The sequence below is a fragment of the Scyliorhinus canicula genome, chromosome 31 (assembly GCF_902713615.1).
Source record: "Scyliorhinus canicula chromosome 31, sScyCan1.1, whole genome shotgun sequence".
Classification (NCBI taxonomy): Eukaryota; Metazoa; Chordata; class Chondrichthyes; order Carcharhiniformes; family Scyliorhinidae; genus Scyliorhinus; species Scyliorhinus canicula.
This window is the reverse complement of record NC_052176.1, coordinates 1,094,572-1,119,191: the sequence shown is the minus strand read 5'-3', so window position 1 is coordinate 1,119,191 and position 24,620 is coordinate 1,094,572. Positions and strand designations below refer to the sequence as shown.

The following is a 24,620-nucleotide window of genomic DNA, read 5'->3' as shown; positions in this document are numbered from 1 at the left end:
TGGTCGCTCCAGCGCAAAGTTTAGTGCTTGTACTCTTTGTTTTTGTACAACTGTGTAGTGAACAGTTTTAATAATCAGTATCCTACCCCCCCCCCCCCCTCCTCCCTACGTCGGTACTGAGGGGAGGGTACCCTGTTTCTCCAACACAAAATTAGTTTTTGTACCATTTGGCCCTGTATATATTTTTTACTGTTTTAATAAAAAAGGTGTGGCCAATCCCACCTACCCTGCACATCTTTGGGTTGTGGGGGTGAGACCCACGCAGACACGGGGAGAATGTGCAAACTCCACACGGACAGTGACCCATCGAACCTGGGACCTCGGTGCCGTGAGGCAGCAGTGCTAACCCACTGCGCCACCGTGCTGCCCTAGACAAAGATATGCCTCACAGTAGCATGGTGGTTAGCATCAATGCTTCACAGCTCCAGGGTCCCAGGTTCGATTCCCGGCTGGGTCACTGTCTGTGTGGAGTCTGCACGTCCTCCCCCTGTGTGCGTGGGTTTCCTCCGGGTGCTCCGGTTTCCTCCCACAGTCCAAAGATGTGCGGGTTAGGTGGATTGGCCATGCTAAATTGCCCGTAGTGTAAGGTTAATGCGGGAATTGTTGGGTTACGGGTGTGCGGGTTACGTGGGTTTAAGTAGGGTGATCATTGCTCGGCACAACATCGAGGGCCGAAGGGCCTGTTCTGTGCTGTACTGTTCTATGTTCTATGTTCTCTATATGGTGTACCGTACTGTCCTTCCATTGTCCAGTGTGCCAGAGCGGCAGCTGCATAATGATCAATTGAATTTTTGTGTGTGAACAGTGACTGCTGATTTTGCCCTGATGGGGCAGGGGGTGGGGGATCTGGGTGACTGTTGACCTCCGGCTCGCGCTGACCCTTCACCTGTCTCTTGACCCCCACAGCTGGTGGCCCGCCCGGACGTGGTGGAGATGCACGACGTCACAGCCCACGACCCGAAGCTGCTGGTTCACCTGAAGGCCACCCGAAACTCTGTGCCAGTGCCCCGGCATTGGTGCTTCAAGCGCAAGTACCTGCAGGGCAAGCGGGGCATCGAGAAGCCCCCCTTCGAGTTACCCGAGTTTATCCGACGTACCGGAATCCAGGAGATGCGGGAAGCGCTGCAGGAGAAGGTAACGGGGGTGGAGGCGTGGAATTCCACACACACAATCCGACATGGATGGCCTATCCCTTTAGTTTCCCGAGAAGGGACAACCCCAGCCCAATACTGCGATTATTTGTGATTCATCTTGTGCCTGGACAGTCTGGATGCCCCGGGGGGTGGGGGGGGGTTAGCGATTCGAGACTAGCCGCGTGATGTGGTTCCTGACGAGGGCACTGTCGGGGTCTCTGAAATCTCCACGTTTGAGTTCGCAGGTCCTAGTCTGTAGCAATCTTCTAATAACCTTTATTATTGTCACAAGTAGGCCTACATTAACACGGCAATGAAGTTACTGTGAAAATCCCCTAGTCGCCACACTCCGGCGCCTGTTCGGGTACAGAGGGAGAATTCAGAATGTCCAATTCACCCAACAGCACGTCTTCCGGGACTTGTGGGAGGAAACCGGAGCATCCGGAGGAAACCCACGCAGACACGGGGAGAACGTGCAGACTCCGCACAGACAAGCTGGGGATCGAACCTGGGACCGTGGAGCTGTGACACAACAGTGCTAACCACTGTGCTACTGTGCCGCCCCCAGAGGACCATGCTGTCCTCAAATCTTTCCTACACGGGGGGGGGGGGGGGGGGGGGGGGGGGGGGGGGCATCGGTAACCGCCTAACTTAAAGCAGTATTTCCGCAGAAGTGAAACAGCAACCCCCCCCCCCCCCCCCCCCCCCCGTGCGTACAAATCAGGGTGTTCATTCCTCAGATTTCATTCCCCATCCCCCACATCGCCCACTTTAAACACAGACTGAATTGCAGAATGTACCAGAGATCTCACCACACTCGCACAGGCGTGAGGTGTGTGTGCGCACGTGTTGTCACGGTTCACTCGGGCAGTCTGAGTTGCTATGGCAACTTTTCCAACATGTTGCATGTAGGCCGGAGGCGATGGGTGTTGACGTTCGAAACCGGAGCATCCGGAGGAAACCCACACAGGCCGGAACCGAAGCCGGGTCCCTGGTGCTGTGAGGCAGCCGTGCTGACAGCAGGTCCGCTGGACGGGCGGAGCGGCCTGGAGATCGGCCCACCTCCTGCTCCTCGCTGTTCCGAGCTTCTGGCTTTGAGGTCGGAATGCCTCCCACTGCGGTGAGAGGCATTCTGCCGAGCACTTCCATCCAAGAGGAATAATGGAAACTGTGTGTGGCTGAGTGACCATCTCTCTGTCTCCCGACTCCAGAGGTGATCCGTCCGCAGGCTCCAGACACTTCCTCAGTCAGACAGAGGGTCAGCGCTGTGCTGACTCCCAGAGTAGGCAGGTAGTAGAAGCGTGTGGGGGGGGTGGTCAGGAGGCTCACGGTCCTTATTTTGTCTGTTTCCCGTTTGCCCACAGGAGGAACAGAAAACCATGAAGACCAAAATGAGGGAAAAAGTCCGCCCGAAGATGGGTAAAATTGACATTGACTATCAGAAGCTGCATGATGCCTTCTTCAAGTGGCAAACTAAACCCAAACTCACCATTCACGGAGACCTGTACTATGAGGTAACGAGCGATGGGTCAAAGTGCGCGCTCTGCTGTTGGTGTCTTGGGGAGGGGGTGGATCCTGGGCTGTAACCGGAGCCCCAAGAATCCAGGTCCATCCCTGGCCTGTGCTGAATTATCTCCGGGGTCAGGGTGGGAGAGGCAGTTAAATACCTGCGTTCCTGAGCCCTGTCCATTATCCTCGGCAAATGTTGGAGCGCCGCACTGTCAGAGGGTCAGTACTGAGGGAGTGCCGCACTGTCAGAGGGTCAGTACTGAGGGAGCACCGCACTGTCAGAGGGTCAGTACTGAGGGAGTGCCGCACTGTCAGAGGGTCAGTACTGAGGGAGTGCCGCACTGTCAGAGGGTCAGTACTGAGGGAGTGCCGCACTGTCAGAGGGTCAGTACTGAGGGAGTGCTGCACTGTCAGAGGGTCAGTACTGAGGGAGTGCTGCACTGTCAGAGGGTCAGTACTGAGGGAGTGCCGCACTGTCAGAGGGTCAGTACTGAGGGAGTGCCGCACTGTCAGAGGGTCAGTACTGAGGGAGAGCCGCACTGTCAGAGGGTCAGTACTGAGGGAGTGCAGCACTGTCAGAGGGTCAGTACTGAGGGAGCCCCGCACTGTCAGAGGGTCAGTACTGAGGGAGTGCCGCACTGTCAGAGGGTCAGTACTGAGGGAGTGCCGCACTGTCAGAGGGTCAGTACTGAGGGAGTGCCGCACTGTCAGAGGGTCAGTACTGAGGGAGTGCCGCACTGTCAGAGGGTCAGTACTGAGGGAGCGCCGCACTGTCAGAGGGTCAGTACTGAGGGAGTGCCGCACTGTCAGAGGGTCAGTACTGAGGGAGTGCCGCACTGTCAGAGGGTCAGTACTGAGGGAGCCCCGCACTGTCAGAGGGTCAGTACTGAGGGAGTGCCGCACTGTCAGAGGGTCAGTACTGAGGGAGTGCCGCACTGTCAGAGGGTCAGAGCTGAGGGAGTGCCGCACTGTCAGAGGGTCAGTACTGAGGGAGTGCCGCACTGTCAGAGGGTCAGTACTGAGGGAGTGCCGCACTGTCAGAGGGTCCGTACTGAGGGAGTGCCGCACTGTCAGAGGGTCAGTACTGAGGGAGCCGCACTGTCAGAGAGTCAGTACTGAGGGAGCGCCACACTGTCAGAGGGTCAGTACTGAGGGAGTGCCGCACTGTCAGAGGGTCAGTACTGAGGGAGTGCCGCACACTCAGAGGGTCAGTACTGAGGGAGTGCCGCACTGTCAGAGGGTCAGTACTGAGGGAGTGCCGCACTGTCAGAGGGTCAGTACTGAGGGAGTGCCGCACTGTCAGAGGGTCAGTACTGAGGGAGTGCCGCACTGTCAGAGGGTCAGTACAGAGGGAGTGCCGCACTGTCAGAGGGTCAGTACAGAGGGAGTGCCGCACTGTCAGAGGGTCAGTACTGAGGGTGTGCTGCACTGTCAGAGGGTCAGTACTGAGGGAGCTGCACTGTCAGAGGGTCAGTACTGAGGGAGTGCCGCACTGTCAGAGGGTCAGTAATGAGGGAGCCGCACTGTCAGAGGGTCAGTACTGAGGGAGTGCCGCACTGTCAGAGGGTCAGTACTGAGGGAGTGCTGCACTGTCTTGGGACCAATATTTATCCCTCAACCACCAATTGGAACAGATCTTTAAAATTCACTTTTGGAATGTGGACACCTCTGGGTGGGCCAGTGCGTGTTGCCCATCGCCAACTGTCCTGCGTGAGGGGGGAGATCTGCTGCTTGAACTGCTACACTGAAGGCAGTGTAGGTACACCCACCATGCTGTTAGGGAGGGAGTTCCTTGTCCGTGCCGTGGCTGCTGTCACTCAGCTGTGTGTGGGATGTTGCTGTGTATAAATGAGCTGGCTGGTTTCCTGCGTGACAATGGGGGGCCACACTTCGGAAACATCCTTCGGACTGTGAACGGCTTTGGGATGTCCTGACGTGGGGAGAGGTGCTGGTTCCTGGAAATCCCTGTTGGTTGTGCCGACTCGGTCCGGGAAGCAGGGTGGATGAGAAAGTGACAATGTCACCTGATAAAGATACTGCTGTGCTGTCCGCCTGTAATCTAATCTCCTGTGGCAGAGATAAGTGTTCTAAAAGTGTTTGTAACCTAGATTCCCGCTCAATGGATCTCTCTCTAATTGCATTACAGCCGTCTAATTGCTGCCTGCTAATCAGTTTATTGCAGGGTTCCTGCTGAACACCACTTACAGCTACTCCGAGACACCGGCTGCAGATTCCCAGCCGCTCTCCCTCAATCCGTTCAGTCACAGGGTTGCAAATGCTATTGAAATCATGCAAGTTAACTCTTTAATGCCCCTGAATCAGGGCAAGGGGATGGGCAATAAACCCATCCTGCCCAGCGGCACCCACATCACATCTATGAATATTTAAATGATTGGGCAATTGGCAGGGTCCCAGTGAGGAAGCTCTTCCAGTCAGGATGGGGCTGCCGGCCGGCATTCCAGAGCAATTCACCAAAGGGCCTGGGTCCTCTCGCTGTTACTGCCACAGCCATCCCGAACCTTCTCGTCCTGTTTTCCCATCACCTCCTTCACCCACCCACCTACACTTCTCCAGCCCCGACACCCCTCCCTATCTCTGTAACCTCCTCCAGCCCCTACACCTCTCCCTATCTCTGTAACCTCCTCCAGCCCCTACACCCCCTCCCTATCTCTCTAACCTCCTCCAGCCCCAACACCCCTCCCTATCTCTGTAACCTCCTACAGCCCCTACACCCCTCCCTATCTCTGTAACCTCCTCCAGCCCCTACAACCCTCCCTATCTCTGTAACCTCCTCCAGCCCCTACACCCCTCCCTATCTCTGTAACCTCCTCCAGCCCTGACAACCCTCCCTATCTCTGTAACCTCCTCCAGCCCCTACACCCCTCCCTATCTCTGTAACCTCCTCCAGCCCCTACACCCCTCCCTATCTCTGTAACCTCCTCCAGCCCCTACAACCCTCCCTATCTCTGCAACCTCCACCTCCTCCAGCCCCTACAACCCTCCCTATCTCTGTAACCTCCTCCAGCCCCTACAACCCGTCCCTATCTCTGTAACCTCCTCCAGCCCCTACAATCCTCCCTATCTCTGTAACCTCCTCCAGCCCCTACAACCCTCCCTATCTCTGTAACCTCCTCCAGCCCCTACAACCCTCCCTATCTCTGTAACCTCCTCCAGCCCCTACAACCCTCCCTATCTCTGTAACCTCCTCCAGCCCCTACAACCCTCCCTATCTCTGTAACCTCCTCCAGCCCCTACAACCCCTCCCTATCTCTGTAACCTCCTCCATTCCCTACAACCCTCCCTATCTCTGTAACCTCCTCCAGCCTCTACACCCCCTCCCTATCTCTGTAACCTCCTCCAGTCCCTACAACCCTCCCTATCTCTGTAACCTCCTCCAGCCCCTACAACCCTCCCTATCTCTGTAACCTCCACCTCCTCCAACCCTCCGTGGTCTCTGCGCTCCTCCAATTCCGGCCTCCTGACCACCCCCAACCCCCAGTCCCATCGCTCAGCTGCCTGGGGGTGGGGTCCCTGTGCTCTGGAATCTCCTCCCAAAAGCTGCCCGCCTCTCTCCCACTCCTCATTTAGGATGCTCCTGAAACCTGGCCTATCTGAGTGAGGTGTTGGCCTCCTGCCCCTTGGGTATCCAGGGTGTGGTGTTACTATGAAGCACCCAGGGACATGTTGGTGTTTGAGAATGAGAATGCTAAATCCTGGTGCCTTCTGAGGGCAGTGTGTGTTGCAAAGGAATGATTCCCCGCTGATTGGGAAATGTAATGGGTTTGTTGTGTTTGACAGGGGAAGGAATTTGAGACCCGGCTGAAGGAGAAGAAACCGGGAGATCTGTCGGATGAACTGAGATTGGCTCTGGGAATGCCGGTGGGAGCTGTAAGTCATGTCATCCCGCTTTCAAAGCAATACTCGTTTCGCACTCGGGAATGAGATCTTTCAGCTTGTAAATACTCCATTAAACCGGCAGCAATTTCATCATGACAGACCCGTCCCCACCAGTACTGTATCCCAGTGTTATACAGTGACAGGCCCGTCCCCACCAGTACTGTACCCCAGTGTTATACAGTGACAGACCCGTCCCCACCAGTACTGTACCCCAGTGTTATACAGTGACAGACCCGTCCCCACCAGTACTGTACCCCAGTGTTATACAGTGACAGACCCATCCCCACCAGTACTGTACCCCAGTGTTATACAGTGACAGACCCGTCCCCACCAGTACTGTACCCCAGTGTTATACAGTGACAGACCCGTCCCCACCAGTACTGTACCCCAGTGTTATACAGTGACAGACCCATCCCCACCAGTACTGTACCCCAGTGTTATACAGTGACAGACCCATCCCCACTAGTTCTGTACCCCAGTGTTATACAGTGACAGACCCATCCCCACTAGTTCTGTACCCCAGTGTTATACAGTGACAGACCCATCCCCACCAGTACTGTACCCCAGTGTTATACAGCGACAGACCCATCCCACCAGTACTGTATCCCAATGTTATACAGTGACAGACCCGTCCCCACCAGTACTGTACCCCAGTGTTATACAGTGACAGACCCGTCCCCACCAGTACTGTATCCCAATGTTATACAGTGACAGACCCGTCCCCACCAGTACTGTACCCCAGTGTTATACAGTGACAGACCCGTCCCCACCAGTACTGTACCCCAGTGTTACACAGTGACAGACCCATCCCACCAGTACTGTATCCCAATGTTATACAGTGACAGACCCGTCCCCACCAGTACTGTACCCCAGTGTTATACAGTGACAGACCCGTCCCCACCAGTACTGTACCCCAGTGTTATACAGTGACAGACCCATCCCCACCAGTACTGTACCCCAGTGTTATACAGTGACAGACCCGTCCCCACCAGTACTGTACCCCAGTGTTATACAGTGACAGACCCGTCCTCACCAGTACTGTACCCCAGTGTTATACAGTGACAGACCCGTCCCCACCAGTACTGTACCCCAGTGTTATACAGTGACAGACCCATCCCCACTAGTTCTGTACCCCAGTGTTATACAGTGACAGACCCATCCCCACTAGTTCTGTATTGCCGTGGTATCAGCTCAAAATGCTGACTTCAGAGAATTGCCCCATTTGGAAGGACAGGAACATTGGGTAATGTGGAACGCAGGAATATTGACGTGGGTATTCCAGAGTGTTGGAAATGTTTCTGTTGCTGTCGGCGGGGCTGACGTTCCCTCTGAATGGGCTGTGTCCTGGGTCTATGATGGATCTTGTGGGTGTAGAACTCTGTGTGCTTGTTAATGGTTAGAATGTACACTGTAAAGATTACAATCCTTCCTCCTCCTGCATTTATCACATTCAGAGTTTAATTTTAGCAGCAGAGTTTGTGATTGGCCAAGAATTGGAAATGGTGTCACTGTTGTGAAAAGTTGTCTTCAAATCCCCACCTTTCCCATCAACCTCCTCCTCCCCTGGGCGGCAGGGTAGCGCATGGTTAGCGCTGCTGCCTCACGGCGCTGCAGCCTCACGGTGCTGAGGTCCAGGGCGACACAGCACTGAGCGCTGCTGCCTCACGGTGCTGCAGCCTCACGGTGCCAAGGTCCAGGGCGACACAGCACTGAGCGCTGCTGCCTCACGGTGCTGAGGTCCAGGGCGACACAGCACTGAGCGCTGCTGCCTCACGGTGCTGAGGTCCAGGGCGACACAGCACTGAGCGCTGCTGCCTCACGGTGCTGAGGTCCAGGGCGACACAGCACTGAGCGCTGCTGCCTCACGGTGCTGAGGTCCAGGGCGACACAGCACTGAGCGCTGCTGCCTCACGGTGCTGCTGCCTCATGGTGCCAAGGTCCAGGGCGACACAGCACTGAGCGCTGCTGCCTCACGGTGCCAAGGTCCAGGGCGACACAGCACTGAGCGCTGCTGCCTCACGGTGCCGAGGTCCAGGGCGACACAGCACTGAGCGCTGCTGCCTCACGGTGCCGAGGTCCAGGGCGACACAGCACTGAGCGCTGCTGCCTCACGGTGCTGCTGCCTCACGGTGCCAAGGTCCAGGGCGACACAGCACTGAGCGCTGCTGCCTCACGGCGCTGCTACCTCACGGTGCTGAGGTCCAGGGCGACACAGCACTGAGCGCTGCTGCCTCACGGTGCCAAGGTCCAGGGCGACACAGCACTGAGCGCTGCTGCCTCACGGTGCCGAGGTCCAGGGCGACACAGCACTGAGCGCTGCTGCCTCACGGTGCCGAGGTCCAGGGCGACACAGCACTGAGCGCTGCTGCCTCACGGTGCTGCTGCCTCACGGTGCCAAGGTCCAGGGCGACACAGCACTGAGCGCTGCTGCCTCACGGTGCTGAGGTCCAGGGCGACACAGCACTGAGCGCTGCAGCCTCACGGTGCTGAGGTCCAGGGCGACACAGCACTGAGCGCTGCAGCCTCACGGTGCCGAGGTCCAGGGCGACACAGCACTGAGCGCTGCTGCCTCACGGTGCTGAGGTCCAGGGCGACACAGCACTGAGCGCTGCAGCCTCACGGTGCTGAGGTCCAGGGCGACACAGCACTGAGCGCTGCAGCCTCACGGTGCCAAGGTCCAGGGCGACACAGCACTGAGCGCTGCTGCCTCACGGTGCTGAGGTCCAGGGCGACACAGCACTGAGCGCTGCTGCCTCACGGTGCTGAGGTCCAGGGCGACACAGCACTGAGCGCTGCTGCCTCACGGTGCCAAGGTCCAGGGCGACACAGCACTGAGCGCTGCTGCCTCACGGTGCTGAGGTCCAGGGCGACACAGCACTGAGCGCTGCTGCCTCACGGTGCTGAGGTCCAGGGCGACACAGCACTGAGCGCTGCTGCCTCACGGTGCTGAGGTCCAGGGCGACACAGCACTGAGCGCTGCTGCCTCACGGTGCTGAGGTCCAGGGCGACACAGCACTGAGCGCTGCTGCCTCACGGTGCTGAGGTCCAGGGCGACACAGCACTGAGCGCTGCTGCCTCACGGTGCCAAGGTCCAGGGCGACACAGCAGTTAGCACTGCAGGTTCACGGTGCCAAGGTCCAGGATGACACAGCAGTTAGCACTGCAGGTTCACGGTGCCAAGATCCCAGGTTCAATCCCGGCTCTAGGTCACTGTCCGTGTGGAGTTTGCACATTCTCCCCGTGTCTGCGTGGGTCTCACCCCCACAACCCAAAGATGTGCAGGGTAGGTGGATTGGCCACGCTAAATTGCCCCTTAATTGGAAACAAAAAAAAATTGGGTAGTGTGAATTTATTGAAAGAGAGAGAGAAACCCGTCTCCTCCTCCAGTCGTACAATCCTCAGCCAACTGCCAATTCTCCTCATTCTACCTGCCTCCCTCTCCTCTCCCGCTATCTCCTCCCTCTCCTCTCCCGCTATCTCCTCCCTCTCCTCTCCTGCTATCTCCTTCCTCCCTCTCCCGCTATCTCCTCCCTCTCCCGCTATCTCCTCCCTCTCCTCTCCTCTCCCGCTATCTCCTTACTCTCCTCTCCCGCTATCTCCTCCCTCTCCTCTCCCGCTATCTCCTCCCTCTCCTCTCCTGCTATCTCCTTCCTCCCTCTCCCGCTATCTCCTTCCTCCCTCTCCCGCTATCTCCTCCCTCTCCCGCTATCTCCTCCCTCTCCTCTCCTCTCCCGCTATCTCCTTACTCTCCTCTCCCGCTATCTCCTCCCTCTCCTCTCCTGCTATCTCCTTCCTCTCCTCTCCTGCTATCTCCTTCCTCCCTCTCCCGCTATCTCCTCCCTCTCCTCTCCTCTCCCGCTATCTCCTCCCTCTCCTCTCCCGCTATCCCCTCCCTCTCCTCTTCTCTCCCGCTATCTCCTTGCTCTCCTCTCCCGCTATCTCCTTACTCTCCTCTCCCGCTATCTCCTTACTCTCCTCTCCCGCTATCTCCTTCCTCTCCTCTCCCGCTATCTCCTTCCTCTCCTCTCCCGCTATCTCCTTCCTCTCCTCTCCTCTCCTCTCCCGCTATCTCCTTCCTCTCCTCTCCCGCTATCTCCTTCCTCTCCTCTCCTCTCCTCTCCCGCTATCTCCTTCCTCTTCTCCCTCTCCCGCTATCTCCTTCCTCTCCTCTCCCGCTATCTCCTTCCTCTCCTCTCCCGCTATCTCCTTCCTCTCCTCTCCCGCTATCTCCTTCCTCTCCTCTCCCGCGATCTCCTTCCTCCCCTCTCCTGCTATCTCCTCCCTCTCCTCTCCCGCTATCTCCTTCCTCTCCTCTCCCGCTATCTCCTTCCTCTCCTCTCCCGCTATCTCCTTCCTCTCCTCTCCCGCTATCTCCTCCCTCTCCTGCTATCTCCTTCCTCTCCTCTCCCGCTATCTCCTTCCTCTCCTCTCCCGCTATCTCCTTCCTCTCCTCTCCCGCTATCTCCTCCCTATCCTCTCCCGCTATCTCCTTCCTCTCCTCTCCTCTCCCGCTATCTCCTTGCTGTTGCCTGCCGATATCTTGCCATTGCCCATTTGCCGCCCACGTTCCCCGGCATCTGCCCATGGTGCCCCTGCCCATGTCTCTAAACCCCCCCATGCCCACATTCCACCCTGGCTCCTGTCCTCCAGCTCCTGGCCCCTGCCCATGGTCCCCCTCCCTGGTCCCTGCCCATGGTCCCCCTCCCTGGCCCCTGCCCATGGTCCCCCTCCCTGGCCCCTGCCCATGGTCCCCCTCCCTGGCCCCTGCCCATGGTCCCCCTCCCTGGCCCCTGCCCATGTGGTTGGTGTGAGTGTTCTGTTTGATTTGTGCTCGTGTGAAGAGCTTCTGGACATTTGGAGCCTGGCTGAAGTCCAGCTTGTTGTGTGGGGGAGTCTGCCTTTGTTTGGCTCGAGCCCAGCTTGTGTGGGGGAGTCTGCCTTTGTTTGGCTCGAGCCCAGCTTGTGTGGGGGAGTCTGCCTTTGTTTGGCTCGAGCCCAGCTTGTGTGGGGGAGTCTGCCTTTGTTTGGCTCGAGTCCAGCTTGTTGTGTGGGGGAGTCTGCCTTTGTTTGGCTCGAGCCCAGCTTGTTGTGTGGGGGAGTCTGCCTTTGTTTGGCTCGAGCCCAGCTTGTGTGGGGGAGTCTGCCTTTGTTTGGCTCGAGCCCAGCTTGTGTGGGGGAGTCTGCCTTTGTTTGGCTCGAGCCCAGCTTGTTGTGTGGGGGAGTCTGCCTTTGTTTGGCTCAAGCCCCGCTTGTGTGGGGGAGTCTGCCTTTGTTTGGCTCGAGCCCAGCTTGTTGTGTGGGGGAGTCTGCCTTTGTTTGGCTCGAGCCCCGCTTGTGTGGGGGAGTCTGCCTTTGTTTGGCTCGAGCCCAGCTTGTTGTGTGGGGGAGTCTGCCTTTGTTTGGCTCGAGCCCAGCTTGTTGTGTGGGGGAGTCTGCCTTTGTTTGGCTCGAGCCCAGCTTGTTGTGTGGGGGAGTCTGCCTTTGTTTGGCTCGAGCCCAGCTTGTGTGGGGGAGTCTGCCTTTGTTTGGCTCGAGCCCAGCTTGTGTGGGGGAGTCTGCCTTTGTTTGGCTCGAGCCCCGCTTGTGTGGGGGAGTCTGCCTTTGTTTGGCTCGAGCCCAGCTTGTGTGGGGAGTCTGCCTTTGTTTGGCTCGAGCCCCGCTTGTTGTGTGGGGGAGTCTGCCTTTGTTTTCCTGCAGTGGCTTGTTGTAACGATTCGCCTTCTAACTCTGGCCATTTTGTGTCTTCCACAGAACGCACACAAGGTGCCTCCCCCCTGGCTGATTGCAATGCAGAGATACGGTCCTCCGCCATCTTATCCCAATCTCAAAATTCCTGGCTTAAACTCACCCATCCCGGAGGTAAGTCTGCCATGGGAAGCTTGTTGATCGAATAAATAAGGAGGGTGCCTGTCCGCGTTGGGATGTGTGACGTCCACGTTGGGATGTGTGACGCCCACGTTGGGATGTGTGACGCCCACGTTGGGATGTGTAACGTCCACGTTGGGATGTGTAACGCCCGCGTTGGGATGTGTAACGCCCGCGTTGGGATGTGTAACGCCCGCGTTGGGATGTGTGACGTCCGCGTTGGGATGTGTGACGTCCGCGTTGGGATGTGTAACGTCCACGTTGGGATGTGTAACGTCCACGTTGGGATGTGTGACGTCCGCGTTGGGATGTGTAACGCCCGCGTTGGGATGTGTAACGCCCGCGTTGGGATGTGTAACGTCTGCGTTAGGATGTGTAACGCCCGCGTTGGGATGTGTAACGTCTGTGTTGCTCTGTTGACCTGTGGTTCCTTGTTGGGCTGATGGTAGCACAGCGGTTAGCACTGTAGCTTCACAGCTCCAGGGTCCTGGGTTCGATTCCCGGCTTGGGTCACTGTCTGTGCGGAGTCTGCACGTTCTCCCCGTGTCTGCGTGGGTTTCCTCCGGATGCTCCGGTTTCCTCCCACAAGTCCCGAAAGACGTGCTTGTTGGGTGAATTGGACATTCTGAATTCTCCCTCCGTGTACCCGAACAGGCACCGGAGTGTGGCGACTAGGGGCTTTTCACAGTAACTTCATCGTAGTGTTAATGTAAGCCTAGTTGTGACAATAAAGATTATTATTATTACTGTGGAGCTTCTCACCGTGTAAATCCCTCCCGTGTTCCCTTTCAGAGTTGCTCCTTTGGTTACCATGCGGGAGGCTGGGGGAAGCCGCCTGTCGATGAAACCGGGAAGCCGCTGTACGGAGATGTCTTTGGAACCAATTCACTGGAGTTTCAGGTATGTTTTGCTGGATTCACACTGACAGCGGCTCGAAGGGCCGGGAACACCTTGTTCGGGAATAGAGGCCCACCCCTGATTCCAGCGTGTGTGTGTCCCCCCCCCGATTCCAGCGTGTGTGGGCCCCCCCCCCCCCAAGATTCCAGCGTGTGTGGGCCCCCCGTGTGTTAACGGTGAGGTGATTAGCTCAGTTTATCCACAGTCCCATCGCTGTAGTTGTGGATTTCAGGATTTGGCTTTAAGAAAGCAGAACCTTTCCCCCCCGAGCGCCTCGTGTAGCAGACTTAACACTAAATAAAATGTGGGGAATTGTCGCCATAGAGGCTGGGAAGGTAAATTGCGTCTCAGACAAGTCTCCTCGCCCCTCGAGTGCGGGAGATGGAGGGGCGATCTAATCGAGGGGGTTTAAGATGATTCAAAGAATCAAAAGGGTCGAGATAGAGATTATTCCCTCTTGTGAGGGCAGAATCAGGACGCTCTCCCCCCCACACACAGCGGGAATCTGGAACTCACCCTCCCCAAAAATCTGTCGAGGCTGCGAGGGGTCAATTGGGAATGTCCCAACTGAGGTTTTTGTTGGAGAAGGAGGTAAAGGGTGAGGGAACTGAGGAGGGGAGATGGAATTAAGATTCAGATCAGCAGAGAGGGGGCTGAATGGCCTCCTCCTGTTCCTGTGTAACAGGCTTGAGGAGGGGGCTGAATGGGCCTCCTCCTGTTCCTGTGTAACAGGCTCGAGGAGGGGGCTGAATGGGCCTCCTCCTGTTCTGTGTAACAGGGAGGGGGCTGAATGGGCCGCCTCCTGTCCCTGTGTAACAGGGAGGGGGCTGAATGGGCCTCCTCCTGTTCCTGTGTAACAGGCTCGAGGAGGGGCTGAATGGGCCTCCTCCTGTTCCTGTGTAACAGGCTCGAGGAGGGGGCTGAATGGGCCTCCTCCTGTTCCTGTGTAACAGGCTCGAGGAGGGGGCTGAATGGGCCTCCTGTTCCTGTGTAACAGGCTCGAGCTGGGGACTGAATGGCCTCCTCCTGTTCCTGTGTAACAGGCTTGAGGAGGAGAGGGCTGAATGGGCTCCTCCTGTTCCTGTGTAACAGGGAGGGGGCTGAATGGCCTCCTCCTGTTCCTGTGTAACAGGGAGGGGGCTGAATGGGCCTCCTGTTCCTGTGTAACAGGCTCGAGCAGGGGACTGAATGGCCTCCTCCTGTTCCTGTATAACAGGCTCGAGGAGGGGCTGAATGGCCTCCTCCTGTTGCTGTGTAATGGACACGGGGTTAAGAGGTTTCTGATCTTCCCTCACAGGCGAAGACTGAGGAAGAGGAGCTGGATCGGACACCCTGGGGTGAGCTGGAACCGTCCGATGAGGAATCCTCGGAGGAGGAGGAGGAAGAGGATGAGAGTGATGAAGATAAACCAGATGACACTGGCTTCATCACACCTGCCGACAGGTAGTGACTTGGGAGGGATTGGGCAGAGGCTCTGGCCCAGACGGAGAAGTGGGGTGGTCTTCGTGATGTGGGCATGCATTATTTGACAATCCTCCTCGTGATCCTCAGCCTTTGACACGTTGAGCACTCCCCACGCTTCCGCACCGACCTCTAGAATGTCTCTCGCCCCTTTCATTCCTGTCTATCCCGGCGGACCTTGGGGATGGCTTGAGGTGGAATGTTTCCCTCCTCTCAAACCGTTCTCTCTGGTGTCCCCGACCAAGGATCAATCCTCCACCCCCTCCTGTTCCACCCCCTCCTGTTCCACCCCCTCCTGTTCCACCCCCTCCTGTTCCACCCCCTCCTGTTCCACCCCCTCCTGTTCCACCCCCTCCTGTTCCACCCCCTCCTGTTCCACCCCCTCCTGTTCCACCCCCTCCTGTTCCACATCTCCCTGCCCCTCGGCCACACCATCCGAAAGTACAGTGTTAGATATAACATCTACTCTGATGTCGGCAGTTACCCCGACACCACCTCCTCTCTCTCTCTCTCTCGCTCTCACTCGTTCTCTCTCGCTTGCACTCCCTCTCGCGCACTCCCTCTCGCGCACTCCCTCTCGCGTGCTCCCTCTCGCGCCTCGCGCACTCCCTCTCACGTGCTCCCTCTCGCGCACTCCCTCTCACGTGCTCCCTCTTGCTCTTGTTTGCTCTCTCAATTTTTAGACCACTTCTCTGATATTCAGTACCAGAGGTGCAGAAATATCCTCCCGATTAAATATCAGGAAGACTGAAGCCATTGTTTTCACTCCAGGCTCCCAAACTCCCCTCCCTAGTTACCGTCTCCATCCCTCTCCCGGGAACAGTCAGAGATTAAACCAGTCACATCAAAGCTCTGGGATCACATTTTGCGCATGTTTCTGACCACCTCTTCGCTCCATCACCGAGACCCGCCTATTCCCACCTCGCTCACATTGCCTGACTTCACACTCACTCACTCACTCCCACTCTCTCTCTCACGCACACGCACTCGCACACTCTCTCACACACACACACTCACTCACATTCTCACACACACACTCTCACACACTCTCACACACACACTCACTCACTCACAGACTCACTCTCACTCACACTCACTCACTCACTCTCACTCACACTCACTCACTCACTCACTCTCACTCACTCACTCACTCACTCTCACTCACTCACTCACACACTCACTCACACACACTCACTCACTCACTCACTCACTCACACACACTCACTCACTCACTCACTCACTCACACTCACTCACTCACAGACTCACTCTCACTCACACTCACTCACTCACTCACTCACTCACTCACTCACTCACTCACTCACTCTCACTCACTCACTCACTCTCACTCACTCACTCACTCACACACTCACTCACTCACTCTCTCTCACACACACTCACTCACACTCTCTCTCACACACACACACACTCTCTCACACACACACTCACTCACACTCACTCACTCACTCACCTCACTCACACTCACTCACTCACTCACTCACTCACACTCTCACTCACTCACTCACACTCACTCACTCACTCACTCACTCACTCACTCACTCACTCACTCACTCACTCACTCACTCACTCACACTCACTCACTCACTCACTCACACTCACTCACTCACTCACTCACTCACTCACACTCACTCACTCACACTCACTCACTCACTCACTCACTCACTCACTCACTCACTCACTCACACTCACTCACTCACTCACTCACTCGCTCACTCGCTCACACACACACTCACTCACTCACTCACTCACACACACACACTCACACCCAGCCACTCAGTAACAGGAAGTTGATTACCTGTTGGAGTATCTGAACAATATGTTTCTCTGTCTCTCTCTGTTCAGCGGCCTCATTACGCCCGGAGGATTCTCCTCCGTCCCAGCTGGGATGGAGACCCCAGAGCTGATCGAACTGAGGAAGAAGAAGATTGAGGAAGCCATGGATGGGTAAGATGCGCGTCCTTGGTGTGGGGGTCAGGGTGGGGGCCTGTGGGAGGGGGTCAGATTGGGGCCCTGTGGCGAGGAGGCCAGGATGGGGGCCTGTGCAGTAGGGGAGTCAGGGCTGTGCTGTGGGCTGGGGTCCTGTGGCGTGGGGAGGGGGGGGGGGGGGTCAGGGTGGGGCCCTGTGGCGTGGGGAGGTCAGGGTGGGGCCCTGTGGAGTGGGGGGGGGGTCAGGGTCGGGCCCTGTGGCGTGGGGGGGGGGGGTCAGGGTGGGGCCCTGAGGTGTGGGGGGGGGGCAGGGTGGGGCCCTGAGGTGTTGGGGGGGGGGGCAGTGTTGGGGTCCAGTTTAGGGGTGTGGGGAGGGTGTTGGTTGTGGGGTAGGGCCTACAGGTAGCCTCAGCCTCCTGAGGGTGGGGGCAGTGAGGGAAGATTAAAGCTCAATGATGCTGGTGATTAGTGGGGGGGTGATGAGAGCTGAACCTGTTCACTTCGCTGGGGAACAGCTTCCTGTGAAAGCTGTGCTGTGATCACAGCCGCAACCTCCAGCCGGAGGAGAGGGTGCGACCTCCCCACTCCTCTGATTGTCACAGTCCGGCTCGCCTTCATTTAAATAACACTTTGTTAACAGAGTGACGGCGGGCATTGTGAGTGAAGCTGGTTTGGGCGGGAATTCTGAAGGATATCCGGTTTAATTTGGGCAGCTATTCCAGCCTTCTGAGATCAGCTGGGACACGGGAATCTTGATGTGGGGCGTGAGCCTTGATGGAGGGTTAGCAGGGGTGGGGTCAGGGGGTGGGGTGTTGGTAGCAGGGGGTGGGGTCAGGGGTGGAGCGATGGCAGCAGGGGGTGGCTGCAGGGCCTCGCTGATTGAACGTCTTGCTCCTTTCCCCACACAGAAGTGACACGCCCCAGCTGTACATCCCAGTGCCGGAGAAGAGAGCTGCGGCGATAGGAGGAGCCATGATGGGCTCGACACACATCTACGACATGTCCGCGGTGAGTCCCTATACACCTGCACTGACCAGCACGACAGGCCCCTCCCCCATTGAATAGGACACGGGGCCTGGCTGAACTCTCAGGACGAAGCCTGTCGTACGCTACCGAGACAAAATCACTGCATCTCAATCCAGTGACCAGTAAGGAGCGATCTGTGTTCCACCCCCAGACTCTTGAGCTAGCTGACCCTGCCTAGTGCGCTACTGAGCCTGTGTGCGCAGGCCCACAACACACACACACACACACACACACACACACACACACACGCGCGCTCAGAAAACTTTCAAACCTATCTCCAGAGATATCAGTCCTGCGGCTGAAAGTTATCTTCCAGCCAACCGAAGATCTGGGGAGAGATGGGGGGAGGAGGGGGAGAGATGGGGCGGGGGGGTGGGGGAGGAGAAGGAGAGATGGGGGGGGGGAGGGGAAGAGAGGAGCTGGAGAGATGGGGGGAGAGGAGGGGGAGAGATGGGGGGGGGGGGGAAGAGATGAGCCGGAGAGTTGAGGGGGGGGGGGGGTAGAGGAGTCGGAGAGATGGGGGGGGGGGGGAGAGGCGGAGAGATGGGGGGAGAGGAGGGGGAGAGATGGGGGGAGGAGGCGGAGAGATGGGGGGGGGGGAGGAGATGGGGGGAGAGGAGCCGGAGAGATGGGGGGGGGGTAGAGGAGTCGGAGAGATGGGGGGGGGGAGAGGCGGAGAGAGGAGGGGGAGATGGGGGGAGAGGAGCCGGAGAGATGGGGGGGGGGGGGGGGGGGAGAGGAGCCGGAGAGAGGGGGGGGGGAGAGGAGGGGGAGATGGGGGGAGAGGAGCCGGAGAGAAGGGGGGGGGGGTCTCGGTGGGTTGAGTGAGTGTATTGGTGAACAAGCTGTGGGTGGGAGGGTGTCCTTGAAGGATATAATTGTGGCTGTTGTCACTCGACACATTGTGAACAAGTTCAGGGATCTCTGTGCAGAGTTACTGAGTCTTTGCGGTTCCTGAGCCCTCCAGCTTTGTTACGACTTTGCTAAGTGCTATTTTTAGTGTATTAGAGGTCACGGTTTGGGTAAACCTCCCCAGGGGTCACTGCTCCCTGTGTGTGCTGTGATTGCTGTTTTATTCAACATGTATATTGTTCCCTTGCCTGTGTGTTGGTGGGTGGAATAATGCAGGAGTGCAGTTCTCAGCTTCGATAAACACCCAGAACCATCCTCACTCCCTCGAGCCACAAGAATTTCCCCATCATTCCTGTCTAATGAGCGAGGTGAACACTCAGATCCTTCCCAGGCAGCGGCTTCACTCCCCAGCTAATCCAATTGGTCCTCTTCCAAGTCGGGACCTTTTGGAAAAGGTGGGATTTGGGGAATGTTTGGAGGCAGAGTGTTGAGCTCGCTCCAACCTGTCCCAGCAAGCTCTCGCCCCTCCCCCAAGCAGGTCATTCTGCCCATCCGATTCATGCTGCTGTCTGTGCCCCACACGAGCTCGCTCTCACCCACTCGGGTCCTGGTTAGTGCAGTGGGTTGTCCAATCGCAGGGGAGCTTGTTTGCTGTGGGTGAGTGATCCCCGCACAGCCGGCCGCTGGAACGTGTCTGCGTTGCTGACCGTGTTGTGTTGCTGTTTTTGCAGGTGATGAGTCGGAAAGGGACGGCCCCTGAGACCCAGGGCATCGAGGTGGCTCTGGCACCCGAGGAGTTGGAGCTTGACCCCATGGCCATGACCCAGAAATACGAGGAGCGGGTCCGGGAACAGCAAGCCCAGGTGGAGAAGGAAGATTTCAGTGACATGGTAGCAGAGCATGCAGCCAAACAGAAGGTAAGAGCTTCTCCTCATCTGCACACACGCAAGGACCATCCCCAGACACACCACTGTCCAAAACTGTCCACGTCACACACACACACCCCGGGCACTGTCCCCATCACACACTCCCAGGACAGGTACAGCACGGGGTTAGATACAGAGTAAAGCTCCCTCTACACCGTCCCCATCAAACACTCCCAGGACAGGTACAGCACGGGGTTAGATACAGAGTAAAGCTCCCTCTACACTGTCCCCCATCAAACACTCCCAGGACAGGTACAGCACGGGGTTAGATACAGAGTAAAGCTCCCTCTACACTGTCCCCATCAAACACTCGCAGGACAGGTACAGCACGGCGTTAGATACAGAGTAAAGCTCCCTCTACACTGTCCTGATCAAACACTCTCAGGACAGGTACAGCACGGGGTTAGATACAGAGTAAAGCTCCCTCTACACTGTCCCCATCAAACACTCCCAGGACAGGTACAGCACGGGGTTAGATACAGAGTAAAGCTCCCTCTACACTGTCCCCATCAAACACTCCCAGGACAGGTACAGCACGTGGTTAGATACAGAGTACAGCTCCCTCTACACTGTCCCCATCAAACACTCCCAGGACAGGTACAGCACGGGGTTAGATACAGAGTGAAGCTCCCTCTACACCGTCCCCATCAAACACTCCCAGGACAGGTACAGCACGGGGTTAGATACAGAGTGAAGCTCCCTCTACACTGTCCCCATCAAACACTCCCAGGACAGGTACAGCACGGGGTTAGATACAGAGTAAAGCTCCCTCTACACTGTCCCCATCAAACACTCCCAGGACAGGTACAGCACGGGGTTAGATACAGAGTAAAGCTCCCTCTACACTGTCCCCATCAAACACTCCCAGGACAGGTACAGCACGGGGTTAGATACAGAGTAAAGCTCCCTCTACACTGTCCCCATCAAACACTCCCAGGACAGGTACAGCACGGGGTTAGATACAGAGTAAAGCTCCCTCTACACTGTCCCCATCAAACACTCCCAGGACAGGTACAGCACGGGGTTAGATACAGAGTAAAGCCCCCTCTACACTGTACCCATCAAACACTCCCAGGACAGGTACAGCACGGGGTTAGATACAGAGTAAAGCTCCCTCTACACTGTCCCCATCAAACACTCCCAGGACAGGTACAGCACGGGGTTAGATACAGAGTAAAGCTCCCTCTACACTGTCCCCATCAAACACTCCCAGGACAGGTACAGCACGGGGTTCGCTCTGATTGCTTTGTGCTGCATTGTCTGGTGGTGGGGGGGGGGGGGGTTGTGGGCTGGTGAGGGTCGGGGTTCTATTTAGGGTCAGTTTTCCCTCCCCCATTACAAGGACGGAGACATTGGCATCTTGCTAATGGAATCTGGAGCTTGGCCTGAATCGATGGGGTTGTGCAAGGCCTGGAATCGGAGTGGGACAGAGCAAGGTCACCTGGGCAATGCTAATTCTCCGAGGGCTGGCACTGCTCCAGAATAAACAGGCCTGGCTAAGAGGCTGCCTTCAGCACCTTGATTCACACTACCTGGGCTTGTCATCAGCAGCTTACTGGAGCTTACTGCCGAGATTGCAGTCTGACAGCTGCTGTACACCCGCATTAGATCAGGCAGATGCCTGTGGTCAGGGCAGAGTCTGTGCATCGTCCGCTGTTGGGGACTGTGCCCGCTGGTGGGGTGGGGGGGCTCCCAGTCTCCGAACACACGTCGAACCAGCTTCTATCACCTGTCCCAGTATCCCCCGACGCGGCTCTGTGATTGGTTCCCCGACACGGCTCTGTGATTGGTTCCCCGACACGGCTCTGTGATTGGTTCCCCGACACGGCTCTGTGATTGGTTCCCCGATGCGGCTCCGTGATTGGTTCCCCGATGCGGCTCCGTGATTGGTTCCCCGCCACGGCTCTGTGATTGGTTCCCCGCCACGGCTCTGTGATTGGTTCCCCGCCACGGCTCTGTGATTGGTTCCCCGCCACGGCTCTGTGATTGGTTCCCCGACACGGCTCTGTGATTGGTTCCCCGACGTGGCTCTGTGATTGGTTCCCCGACACGGCTCTGTGATTGGTTCCCCGACACGGCTCTGTGATTGGTTCCCCGACACGGCTCTGTGATTGGTTCCCCGACACGGCTCTGTGATTGGTTCCCCGACACGGCTCTGTGATTGGTTCCCCGACACGGCTCTGTGATTGGTTCCCCGACACGGCTCTGTGATTGGTTCCCCGACACGGCTCTGTGATTGGTTCCCCGACACGGCTCTGTGATTGGTTCCCCGACACGGCTCTGTGATTGGTTCCCCGACACGGCTCTGTGATTGGTTCCCCGCCACGGCTCTGTGATTGGTTCCCCGCCACGGCTCTGTGATTGGTTCCGCCCCTGTGTTGTCTGATGTTTTGAGGCACTATGCAAATGTAAGTTTCTGACCCATTCTCCTGTGGCCCACAGCAGAAGAAGAGGAAGGCCCAGCCGGCCGACACCAGCCGGGGTACAAAGAAATACAAAGAGTTCAAATTCTAACCCAAACCGAAGCGGAAACCTTCACTCCCACCCTCTCCCTCTCCCCCACCTTTCTCGTTGTATTAAAGTTGTGATTTTGTAACAATGAGGAGTCCTGTCTCTTTCTTGTCCACTGTCCCTCCCCTCGGTCTCTCTCGGCCTTGGACACGGAACGACCTAGCCCCTCAGTGTGTGGCGGGATGGGGGCTGCTTAGATTATCTGTGGTTTGCCAGCTCTGATCGGATAATTGCACAGCACAGCAACACCAACCGTTCCAGAGCTACCCAGGCGGAAACATTCACTGAAAGCTGGAACCACAAGGCAGCTCAATCAGCATCTTGGAGACACGTGTAGGACTGTGTGAAGGTGGAGATGTGATGGATAACGAACGTTTCAAAAGGAGCCGGAACAGCGATTGGGGGAAACATTCACACACACACACACACAGGGGAAACCTCGCTGACCGTCTGTTCTTCGATCAAGTCCTTTTCCAGGGACTGATTTGCTATTTCTGGGATTGTCCTGTGTCCGTTGCCTTGTTTCCTACTTAATAACAATGACGAAGGTGGTGCAGAAGCGGCAATTCATACGGCAGCGCGGTAGCGCAGTGGGTTAGCACTGCTGCCTCATGGTGCCGAGGACCCGGGTACAATCCCAGCTCTGGGTCACTGTCCGTGTGGAGTTTGCACATTCTCCCCGTGTTTGCGTGGGTTTCACCCCCACAACCCAAAGATGTGCAGGGTCGGTGGATTAGCCACGCTAAATTGCCCCTTAATTAGAAAAAATGAATTGGGTACTCTAAAATTTTTTTAAAGAGAAACGGCAATTCCATCTGAAATAGTCTCTGAGCGTCAGTCATACACCACTGGCCAAAGCATTCCATCACCTCCCCTGGGCCAACAGTTGGACATCGCTGCTGGCAAATGCTCTCTCATGGGGAAGAGTGCTGCAAATGTCTCTCGTCGTTGCGGTAAGTAGAATGGCAGAGCTGCTGGGACCGATCCGTCGCTGCCCGATGTGAGGGAAATCTCCCAAACACAGCAGGAAATTCCCAGGTTGCCGTTGCGGCCTGTGTGGGCTTTGCTCGGCCTGGGCTCCCATCCTGATTCCCCACCCCCCACCGGCTGACTCCTGTGTGTGTCTCAACGTGGAGAGTCCAGGATGGAAAATGAGTGAGCGAAGGTACAGGGCCTGGAGAATTCCTACGTCGGGCAGGTCGGAGCTGGGAAGGGGCAGGAAAAATTGAGCAACATTAAATATAATTTAATCAATAAATGCCCAATTATTCCAGAAGAATATATTCCAGTCTCAGGAAGTCCAGTGGAGGTGATTAAACGGACAACACGGTATTGACACTGAGCTGTGTAACATTACCCAGGTCGCTGGCCTGTAACCATGTCTGCTTCTCCTTTCACGCCATCTATCCTTCCTTCTCTATCATTCTGTCTCTCTTTTTGCTTTTCATTCACTCCTTGCCTCTATCTCCCACTTTCTATTGTGCTCAGTCTCTGAATCGATCTGTCTCTGTGTGTCCCCCGTGTCTGTCTGTGTGTCCCCCGTGTCTGTCTGTGTGTCCCCCGTGTCTGTCTGTGTGTCCCCCGTGTCTGTCTGTGTGTCCCCCGTGTCTGTCTGTGTGTCCCCCGTGTCTGTGTGTCCCCCGTGTCTGTGTGTCCCCCGTGTCTGTCTGTGTGTCCCCCGTGTCTGTCTGTGTGTCCCCCGTGTCTGTCTGTGTGTCCCCCGTGTCTGTCTGTGTGTCCCCCGTGTCTGTCTGTGTGTCCCCCGTGTCTGTCTGTGTGTCCCCCGTGTCTGTCTGTGTGTCCCCCGTGTCTGTCTGTGTGTCCCCCGTGTCTGTCTGTGTGTCCCCCGTGTCTGTCTGTGTGTCCCCCGTGTCTGTCTGTGTGTCCCCCGTGTCTGTCTGTGTGTCCCCCGTGTCTGTCTGTGTGTCCCCCGTGTCTGTCTGTGTGTCCCCCGTGTCTGTCTGTGTGTCCCCCGTGTCTGTCTGTGTGTCCCCCGTGTCTGTCTGTGTGTCCCCCGTGTCTGTCTGTGTGTCCCCCGTGTCTGTCTGTGTGTCCCCCGTGTCTGTCTGTGTGTCCCCCGTGTCTGTCTGTGTGTCCCCCGTGTCTGTCTGTGTGTCCCCCGTGTCTGTCTGTGTGTCCCCCGTGTCTGTCTGTGTGTCCCCCGTGTCTGTCTGTGTGTCCCCCGTGTCTGTCTGTGTGTCCCCCGTGTCTGTCTGTGTGTCCCCCGTGTCCCCCCCGTGTCTGTCTGTGTCCCCCCCGTGTCTGTCTGTGTCCCCCCCGTGTCTGTCTGTGTCCCCCCCGTGTCTGTCTGTGTCCCCCCCGTGTCTGTCTGTGTCCCCCCCGTGTCTGTGTGTCCCCCGTGTCTGTCTGTGTGTCCCCCGTGTCTGTCTGTGTGTCCCCCGTGTCTGTCTGTGTGTCCCCCGTGTCTGTCTGTGTGTCCCCCGTGTCTGTCTGTGTGTCCCCCGTGTCTGTCTGTGTGTCCCCCGTGTCTGTCTGTGTGTCCCCCGTGTCTGTCTGTGTGTCCCCCGTGTCTGTCTGTGTGTCCCCCGTGGGTCCCACACACACTGACTCTCACTGGGGTACGGGTCCCACACACAC

General features: G+C 57.1%; 1 protein-coding gene across 1 annotated transcript in view; it reads left to right on the top strand.

Annotated features, from left to right (window-relative positions):
• sf3b2 (splicing factor 3b, subunit 2) overlaps positions 1-22,110 on the top strand; it is a 47,055-nt gene extending 24,945 nt beyond the window's left edge. Inside the window, exons 11-20 of the mRNA XM_038787465.1 lie at positions 907-1,134; positions 2,498-2,647; positions 6,441-6,530; positions 12,291-12,398; positions 13,197-13,304; positions 14,599-14,744; positions 16,624-16,725; positions 17,616-17,715; positions 19,317-19,502; positions 21,954-22,110. Coding sequence (XP_038643393.1) covers positions 907-1,134; positions 2,498-2,647; positions 6,441-6,530; positions 12,291-12,398; positions 13,197-13,304; positions 14,599-14,744; positions 16,624-16,725; positions 17,616-17,715; positions 19,317-19,502; positions 21,954-22,025 — 1,290 coding nt within the window. The 3' untranslated portion in view covers positions 22,026-22,110. The remainder of the gene's footprint in view (positions 1-906; positions 1,135-2,497; positions 2,648-6,440; positions 6,531-12,290; positions 12,399-13,196; positions 13,305-14,598; positions 14,745-16,623; positions 16,726-17,615; positions 17,716-19,316; positions 19,503-21,953) is intronic.
• Positions 22,111-24,620: the final 2,510 nt, after the last annotated feature.